General features: G+C 48.9%; 1 protein-coding gene across 4 annotated transcripts; it reads right to left on the reverse strand.

Annotated features, from left to right (window-relative positions):
- Positions 1–3,933: 3,933 nt before the first annotated feature.
- LOC123169610 (WAT1-related protein At1g09380) lies at positions 3,934–9,519 on the reverse strand. 4 transcript variants are annotated; one of them, XM_044587479.1, is made up of 6 exons: positions 9,206–9,519; positions 8,765–8,827; positions 4,852–5,221; positions 4,609–4,767; positions 4,352–4,503; positions 3,934–4,270 (listed from the first exon to the last, which is right to left on the reverse strand). In XM_044587479.1, the coding sequence occupies exons 1-6, from the start codon at positions 9,373–9,375 to the stop codon at positions 4,102–4,104; spliced, it is 1,083 nt and encodes a 360-aa protein (XP_044443414.1). In that variant the 5' UTR covers positions 9,376–9,519; the 3' UTR covers positions 3,934–4,101. The 4 variants fall into 4 exon arrangements, with proteins under 4 accessions (XP_044443414.1, XP_044443417.1, XP_044443415.1 ...); XM_044587482.1 differs by having other exon boundaries at positions 4,852–5,269; positions 9,206–9,260; XM_044587480.1 differs by lacking the exon at positions 8,765–8,827 and having other exon boundaries at positions 9,206–9,518.

Here is a 9,519-nt window from a genome sequence, read left to right on the forward strand (position 1 = left end):
TACCAGCGTCTGAACAGTCACAACATGCTACATCAAAACTGATGATAAATTGATTCACCATGAAAATCATTCTGTGCACTTTTTTCTCGCAGAAAACAAACTGAAACTGATTTCCAATGTGCATAACACGTTCATAGCATGAAAAAAAGGGTGCTCCTGAGAATGACAGGATTCGCCAGAAGGAGTACTGAACAGAGAATGTGCTACCTTGCTTTGCGAACGTACCTTCCGACGTGTAGCTGCTCGTCGTGGATGGCCCACCGGAGCACGGCGACGACGACGAGCACCGCCGATTTGAACATGGAGCACGATCTGGATGCACCACGTCATGACCGCGAACATGACAACCCAGCCGCACGCTAATTGGAAGGGGACACGCACGCCACTCATAACTCATTGCATTCCTTCCAACAATCGGGTGAACTGAATTACTACCATGTAGAGCACGGAGTACAGTCTGATGCCGAGCCCTCATGCCCGCGCGCTGCCTGACCGTCATGGAGCCGCCGACGAAGACGAGCGTGCAGACCACCTTGGCCTTCCCGGCAAGAGTCCCGAGCTGCGCGGCGGCTATGGCGAAGGTGAGGGCCGGGACGATGTTGCCGATCGCGCAGGCCACGGTCTGGCAACCCCACCAAGAAGAGCAGCCAGCAACGCAAGTCACCCGCCCATCTATCCAACGGCCAGCAACGGCAGCACGGTAGAGATCATATAACACACCCAACGGAAGTAATGGACGTGGCTATCTTGTTATTGGGCTAAAGCCCAGCGTGCTCACCAGGCCCACCCACCCAACACGACTACTAGCGTCTAGCGGTGCTTCTGAATTTTTTTTGCCCCTGGTCTGACTGATTTAGTCCCATACTGCTTATGCAAGCTTTGTCACAGATGTTTATAATGTTGACTCTGGTTGCAATTGACACCAAGCGGTTAGCTTGGTAAGCTACCTACAAAAAATTGCAATCAACTGATAAATGATGCCTGGGTTGTGACGACGTTTGCACATTACAAATGTGCCACAACCTCTCCTTAGCACACCGACACGGTGTGTTTGCCTTTTTATTTAATTATATTGTCTTTTTTCAATATCTTTTTTAGACCGTTAGCCTAGCGGGTGTACCGCATAGATGAATCTTGTCCGAAGTCTTGGCTCATAGTTTATTATGGTCACAAAATTTTCTACATTTAGTTTTTAATTTGACGAATGTGGCTATCAGATAAATCTGCAACAAAATAAGCTTGCCCCCTCCCATGTAGAACGATATAAAGATGATTTTTTGGTCCATTTTGGGTAGCTCGAGTATTGATCTTCTAACCCGCCGCTTGAGTCCTTGTTAATGTTTTAAAGTGAGACAGGGAAGCATTTTGTTTTATACAAGATAACATTAACAACCGAACGAAGAAAAACCAACGAGGAACAATTTGTTGGGTGTCCCAAAGAACTCGCCAAGATTACATTGTGTAGTTTAGCATGCTAATACAACAATAGATAAAGTATTATCTTGGTATTTTGTTAATGGCATCTAGTTTATATTAAACAAATAGATATTCCTAACATGAGTCTCAATCGTTAGTTTCAGAAGAAATATTTTTTTATTCATGTTAGTGGCATTAACAAGAAATGTCCCGCAAAAAGGTAAAATAATGCATACAACCTCTAGTTGTCGTTGAGGTGACGTGTGTGTGTGGTCATGTCATCATCGACGTCTTGTCTTGTCTTTGCCCTTGGATCATTGTTGTAATCAAGGTGGGGGAGGTTGGCCTGAGAGCCGTCAAGGTAGAGCCCGAGGGCGCCTATGTCAACAAAGCCGCCAGGATCCGAGCAGGCCCACACACTAGAACAATCAGCAGGAGCTCAAGCATGCAAGACTATGGCCCTAGGGACACTAAGGCCGAGCTGATGTGAACTCGAAGCATACCAACCAAACTAGATGTGCCTGAGGTCGACCCGGCCGCGAGCTTGATGTTAGGACCGCTATCATCTCCTCTTATTATTGGCACGCGGCTGGCTAGGCATCGTCTGAGCCAGCCGGGAAGAAAGGAATAGTCATGAAAAAGGTCCGGGAAGGATAGTTTGGAATAGGAGTGAGGATGGAAGAGGGGGGGGGGCGAGGGGATGAACAACTGAGTATTGTTAGCCTGAAGGGGTGAGTTTTGAATTGCGAGCGGGGATGGTTGAGTGGGCTATGCCTTTTATTGTAGAGATTTTAGATGTGCTTATTCAGTACACCTTAGGGCCAAAAATCACTTGTGATGGCATGTCTATTCCCAATCTATACTATACAGTGTACGAATTTTATCTTTATAAAAATATAGTGTATCAATTTTGAATTGGACCTATATATGTATCATTCTTAACCACCACTGGTCTCCTAACTCTAACGCCTGCGAACAGTGGGAACGTGGGATTCATGATGAACAGTAAACCATGGTTGTTTCCATCCTATGCTAGAACCATCCCATTTGCATCCTTGCTGTAAAATATTAGCCCATAACAAATGCCTCTCGGGACATGTTGCAGTCTCAGCAAATGACATGTCCACCCAAGTGAGATGGTCTAGAAGGACATCTACAATAGGAGGATTAGAAAGTAAAGTAGTTTTCTTCATACAATTTTTTGCTTTTGTAATACTTATTATTATCTGCATTTGTACAAATATTTAGAACATCTCTAGCCGGTCTTTTTAAAATTTAGGCCCTCATATGCCCACTCGAACTTTAACGCCTTATATTTTCGGGAGTTAAAAAAGTGTGCTACCTAGCCGATCTCTTCAATTTAAGTCTCCAATTTTTTTTCACACAATTTCATTCAAACAAAAACTGAAATTAGTCCATTCGATTCGAACTACATTGCACAACACGAAATTAAACTATATTGCATAAACTATTTGATCCGATGGAAATAAAAACTAAAAAAACATAACCATCCTGGTTCATGAGCTCGTCCAAATTCACGTCGTGGTCGGAGCCATCAAAGTAGCCGTCGTTGCTGGACCCGGAATCACGGTCGTTGGAGCAAAGTTCAATGATTGCCGCAGTGGAAGGCCCGGCCTCGTCAGTAGCCCCCTTCTTGTGCAGCTCGAGATGTTGGCGCTCCTCGGCGACGACCTCTGAATGATTCTGACAGAGCTCGACCGTGTACTCCTTATCGACGCACACCTCCTCGAGCTGCCCGAAAGCCACCTAACTCTCCTGCGCCTCGTAGCGGGAGACGATTTGGGGGTCGATGGCAATGAACTCTGGCACCTTGTGGCTACTGAGGGGGAAGTTGATCTTCGCCCAGTTGCGGTAGAGACTCACCATCTTCAAGTCGTAGGCCCTCGCTGCCAGCTCCGCTGACTAGAAGGAGCTAATCTAGTGCCGACGACTAGTGTCTCAGTCCTTTTTTCAGAAACCAACACCCCCATTGCCATTACCGCACACGCCGGGGTACTTCCTCTTGGGCGGCGGCGGCAGGAGGTCAGTGCGGGAGGGTGGCACACCGCCTCGTGTTCGGGTAGACTGTGTGCCACGGCGCGGATCCGCGCCTTAAATCGGTTGCAACGACCTCTGACGGCTAGGTCCTGCCATTTCAGGGTAGTCTGGGCCGGCTCCGGTCGAATATATGTGCCAGTGGGTGAGGGAGAGGGTCGGCGTAGGGGGGAGGGGGGCGACTTTATCCTTAGACTGAGCTGCAGCTGAGTAAATGTAAGCGGCGGCCAACACGAGGAGTAAAAATTTTGAGGAGTTAAACCAGATAGGGGTTTGGCTAGGTCCGGTTTAACTTCTCGAAACAAAACATTTACTCCCTCAACCGGTTTCGAAGGATTGGCTAGAGATGTTCTTACATTGGTTTTACTAACTTGCAAGTATGTCTTCAAGCTATGCTTTTCAAGTACTGTACACGACCAAAACATTGTAAAGAATACTGCCTTTTTCTAAGTACAGTCTTAGTACTAAAATGATCTTGGCATTAGCTTGGTTTGTATTCAAATGACAATGAGCGATGACTTGCAACTCGCACCCGATCACGCAATGTATGATTTGCATTTCATTAGTCACGCAATGAATGTGTCGAAAGCGTGGTACATCAGCTCCAAATTGGAATAACAGCCTACTATATCAAACCAGCAAGGAGGAATCGGCGTGGTCGTTCTTCGGCTCCGGGCCCTTCGCGGTGATCTCCGATCCACCTTTGCCGTCGACTAGGGCCGCCGGTCTGCTCATCTCACTCCCCTTGCCCCACAGCACCATGTACAACCCACCAATAATGAGAGCAGAACCTATCGCACTGCAGCGACAAAAGTGAAAAAACGTCAGGACTCTTGGAAGAAGAAATGCTGAACAATGTCGTCAGGACGAACGAGCATACCTTCCGACGTGCAGCTGCTCGTCGAGGCTAGCCCACCCGAGAACGGCGACGACGACGAGCACCACTGGGTTGAACATGGAGACGAAGAGCGGGCCGCGCACCTGGATGCACCACGCCATCACTGCGAACGTGACACCCCAGCCAACGATCCCCTACAAAATATGCACGCACACGTTAATAACTGGAGTGGACACGCACGCCACTCAATGAATTCCTTCTAGCAATCGGGCGAGACGATGATCGGCCCGCAGAATTACCATGTAGAGCACGGTGTAGAGCCTGATGCCGAGCCCAAGGTTCCACACGGCGAGGCTCCGGTCCACGGCGGCGCTGACGACCGCGCACTCGACCGATACTATGAGGGACATGATCGTCGTGCTGGTGTACGGCGCCGAGAAATCCTCCGACGCCTTGTTCTGCAAACCAAATTTATTAGTCAATCGATCATCATATCACGTACTGACAATGAATTGAATGTGCCGCTCGATCTAGACGCATACCTGCATGACGAGCCAGGCGGCCCAGGCGACGGCGCTGAGGATGACAAGGGCGTCGCCGAGGCCAGTACTGGCCGGTGGCACCTCCGCGGCGACGATGGCGGCGTGCTCCGCGTAGCGCCAGTGGACAGGGGAGGCCGGGACCTTGAGGAGCGGGCCCTTGTACAAGGGCATGATCATGGAGCCGCCCACGCAGACGAGCGTGCCGGCCACCTTTGCCTTCCCGGCGAGAGTCCCGAGCCGCACAGCCTCCATCCTCAGCGCGGCGGCTATGGCGAAGGTGAGGGCGGGGACGATGTTGCCAATCGCGCAGGCCACGGTCGGGCCGGTGGACTGAAACCCCACGAAGAAGAGCACCTCGCTCACCGCCATGCTGCGCGTGCATGCCCGCCCGAGCAGCATACGGCAGCTGGTCAATCATCTGGAATCCAACCGCTCAAAACCAAAAAAAATCTGGAATCCATTCTGGACTAGCTAATGCCTCAAATTCACTGCTACCGAAAATCGAACGTACAGCGACGCAAGTTATTGGGCTAAGGCCCAGCGTGCTCGCCTTGGCAGCCCAACCAACACGACTACTAGCGTCTACCGGTGTGCTGCTGAATTTTTGTCCCAAGTCTTACTGATTAGTCCCATACTGCTTATGCAAACTTCTTTACAGATGTTTATAATGTTGATTGTTAGCACAGTTGACACCAAGTGGTCAGCTTGGTAAGCTATCAACAAAAATATTGCAATCACTGATAAATGATTCTTGGGTTGTGACTCTCACAACCTCTCTTAGCACACCGACATGGCGTGTTCAGCTTTTTATATGTCTTGTTTTTTTAGAAGGCTAGCCTGGCTGGTGCAACGCGCAATGAATCCTGTCCGATGTTTTTTTCTTTTTGAAGTATAGTTTGTGGTTATAAAAATTTCCCACAATATGTTTCAAATTGGTGAATTTGACTTCTTTTTTGGTAAAACCGCAACACAGTAAGCGTTCCTCCCTCCGTCTTATTTTTTGTCTATTTTGGAAGTTTGAGTCTTCTTCTTCTTATCAGCTGTTTGAGTTTGTTAATGTTTTAAAGCGAGACCAAAAACTGTTTTTGTTTTATACAAAATAACAATAATGATTGAACGAAGAAAAACCAGCAACAAACAATTTGTTGGGTGTCCCAAAGAACTCGCCCATATTATATTATGTAGTTCACGATGCTACAACAATAGATGAAGTGTCATCGTGTTATTTTGGTACCTTGTTTATATTAAAAAAAATAGAGATTCCTAACATGAGTCTTAATCGTTAGTTTCAATATTGTTATTAATGTTAGTGGCACTAATAAAAATTTGCGCGCGAAAGGTAAAATAATACATACCACCTCTAGTTGTCGTTGCGGGGATGTGCCTGCGTGGTCGTGCCATCATCGACATCTTGTCTTAGCCTTTGGGTCAATGTTGTATAGGAAGGTGCGAGAGGTTAGCCTGAGAGCTATCAGGGTAGAGCCCGAGCACACCCATGGCAACACAGCCACCAAGACCCCAGCAGGCCCATGGCGCTAGAACAATCAGCAGGAGCTCAAGCAAGACCATGGCCCTGGGATGCTAAGGCTGAGCTGATGTGAAAATCATAGCACTCCAACCAAACTCGAGGTGCCTGAAGTGGACCCTCGAGCTCGATATTAGGGTCGTCTTGTTCTTCTTTTCTTATTGGCATGGGGCTGGCTAGGCATCTTGTGAGCCAGCCGGGGATGGAAGGGATAGTCAGGAGAGAAGTCTGGAAAAGATAGTTTGGAATCGGAGTGGGGATGGGAGGGGATGAACAATTGAGTGTGGGTGAGCCGAAGGGGTATGTTTTGAACCGGGAGCAGGGATGGCTGAGTTGGCGGGGCCTTTTATGGTTTTGGGGACTTATTTGTGCTTATTCCGTAAGACTTTGGGTGAAAACTAGCTGTGAAGATGGACCTATCCCAAATATTTTGATGTGTTATTCCGTCAGTTAAAATATTGAACCGTTATCTCAAAGGATAATACCTAACAAACTTGAGAAGAGCTTAAGTCGGCAATATAAAACCCGATTTAGGACGCAAAGGATGATCGGGCAAACCATTTGGGTTGACCAGTCTTTGGTTTTCTAAGTGTTCGTGTTGTGTGTGAGCACAATATATATAGCCAATCATCAACTGGTGATACACAAGGCTGAGTCGAGTCAAGTCGTACCCCCTCGTGTCGCCTTGGGCGCAGTGGCGTAGCTAGCCCAACATGCCAGGGTGGTCCACCAATGCAAAATATTCACATAAATATATTTATTTATTATAAAAAATATATTTTTCTCTATGCTATATAGATTATGGGGAAATTCCAGGGTGGTCCATGGACCACCCTGTCCACCCCCTAGATACGCCACTGCTTGGGCGACGCCAGAAGCCTAAAAAACCAGCACCACCAGCCTTCCCTCGCCCATTCTCCTGCCGCCAGCGAGGTCCGCTGTGGCGGCGGGCCTCGTGCCCAAGGCGCTAGGGCGGACGGATTTGCAGCGGGATCCCCCAAAGGCGGTAGGGGCGCCTCTTGTGGTGCGCCCTTGGGCAGTAGGAAGGGCGGCGCCCCTAGCCTGTGCGGCGGCGGCCAACGGTCCATGGCCGGCGATGGACTTTCCAGCGTGCATGGGTGGTAGTGCAACACTCCATGGATGGCGTCGTGGATGACTCTGCCTAGAGATGGGTCGCGGCAGACGCGGATCTGGCGTCTCGTCTAGATCAGCTGGGGCGTGGTCTTGGCTGGCTAGTGATGCGTGGACGGACCTGTGAGGGGATGGAAGATCTCTGTCGGAGTACCGGCGGTGGCATACGTCTTCATGGCAAGGCTCCGCGCGGTTCCAGCCAGCCGCGAGATCTGGACGAATCGGCTTTCGCTGAAAATCACGCCTAACTGCGGTCTTAACGGACGATGACCGCGTCTCTGACGCTGTTCACTTCTCAAGGTATCGGCGTTGCAGGTCACGTCAACTCGATCAGGATGTTCCGGGGGAAACCCTAGTTCTGGGTCTACCGGATCGAACGATGACTGTGCCTTCGGTGTTGTTCTCCCTCCTGGGGGCATCGTTTTGAAGCAAGTGCTGGCTGGAGGGGACAAGAGGAGGAGCAGTGTTATATCTACCGCAAGGCTGACGACAGATCTCGCGGCATGGCCCTGCGCAGTTTCGGCGATGGGCGCGTGTGGATGGATACGTGCAGGATGGTGGCGTTGTCTGACGTTGTGGTGGCGTCGACGGCAGGCCTGGCAAAGTCGATGCGTCGGTACCTGCTCTGGAGATGTATCGGTGGAAGACGGTGGCGGCGGGCTCTAAGAGTGCGCCGGACCAGTGTGTGCCCCAGATTTAGCAACACGGCTTGGTTGGGGCCTCCGACTTTAGATGTTAGGCTTTGGTGTGATGTATGTTTGGTATTCGGCTCCAAGAATCGGCATCCATTCATCGAGTGGAGAGAAGTAGCGACAGATGTTTGCCAAGATGGCAGTGTCAGACCACCTGTTAGGTTTTTGTGAATAATTAATAAAATGACTCCATGCATCGTCTAGATGCAGAAGCCGGGGGTCATCTTTTTTTTAGAAAATAAAATAAAATTGGTGATACAGATCTAGCATTATTCAGCTGGCATATGTATGTGTAGGCCGGCAACAGCAAACAGAAAAATGTTGGCATGAGCAAAACACAAAGAGGCGCGTCCCCTTCTCTTTCGCGAAACACAAAGACGCGCGTTGCCTCCCAGATGAGTCGCATTTTTACTAGACCGCCTCCCTTTTCTTGTGAGCCAGCCATATTTGGTTATCTTGTCTTTTGTTAGTTTTTGGGAGATCATTGATGCAACTAATCAAGTGCCGTGCAAGGAGAAATAATTACTAGTACTATTTTGCTGAAATGATACGTGTACATGCATACCCGAGAGTGGACGAAATGAGTATCTGGATAATTACTTTCTTGGTGATCATCGCCCATTTATTCCTGCGTCAGGTCAGGTGGTTACCTTGATTATCTAACTTAGATCGAATAACACATTTTGGAATAAGTGAAAACAGTTAGTAACATACACTAATTACTTTCGTGGTGATCATCGTCCATTTATAGTATATATGTACTAGCTAGTCTGGAGCCGTTGCTGTAAATCCTACTATGGCAAGCAAAAGTAAATGAAAAACCTAACAGGATCCGTGAGTGTTATTCGTAAGTTTAACGCTCTGTTGCAAGAAGTACCAAAGCCTCCTGATTGTTTCCAAGAGAAAATGGTCTCTCAACTTGTCAATAATTGTACAGTATATACTTTTTTTTAGAGAAAATTGTACAGTAGATACTCTGGAAGTAAGTCGACAAGCAGGCACGCACCTCTCGAAGTAGACGGCGAAGGGCGCGAGGAAGACGGCGGCTATGAGGCTCCGGCAGGAGATGAGCACGTATGGGCTGGCGCCGCTGTCCAACGCCATCTTGGACAGCAGGTTGTTGCCGGCGAAGCCGACCTGCACTAGCAGCATGGCGACGGTGGGCCGGCACCCCATCGAGACCTGCCAAGATCGAAGGCTACTGCTCTTGAGGAGTTGAGGTACGAGAAGAAAGCAGAGGAGAGACGGGTTTGGACTTTAGAGTTGGAGGGGACTGTGACTACACGGAGCTGTGATTTATGAGATGAGTGTACGATGGGC

This window comes from Triticum aestivum, chromosome 7D (assembly GCF_018294505.1).
Source record: "Triticum aestivum cultivar Chinese Spring chromosome 7D, IWGSC CS RefSeq v2.1, whole genome shotgun sequence".
Taxonomy (NCBI): Eukaryota; Viridiplantae; Streptophyta; class Magnoliopsida; order Poales; family Poaceae; genus Triticum; species Triticum aestivum.

What these genes read in the sequence shown, in the direction of transcription:
- LOC123169610 (XM_044587479.1), bottom strand. Translation starts at nt 9,375, where the DNA reads ATGGGGTGCCGGCCCACCGTCGCCATGCTGCTAGTGCAGGTCGGCTTC. An exon ending in CTCATTTCGTCCACTCTCGG is followed by an intron (nt 5,222 to 8,764) that starts GTATGCATGTAC and finishes ATGCACGCGCAG; the next exon opens with CATGGCGGTGAGCGAGGTGC. An exon ending in CCGCCTGGCTCGTCATGCAG is followed by an intron (nt 4,768 to 4,851) that starts GTATGCGTCTAG and finishes TTTGGTTTGCAG; the next exon opens with AACAAGGCGTCGGAGGATTT.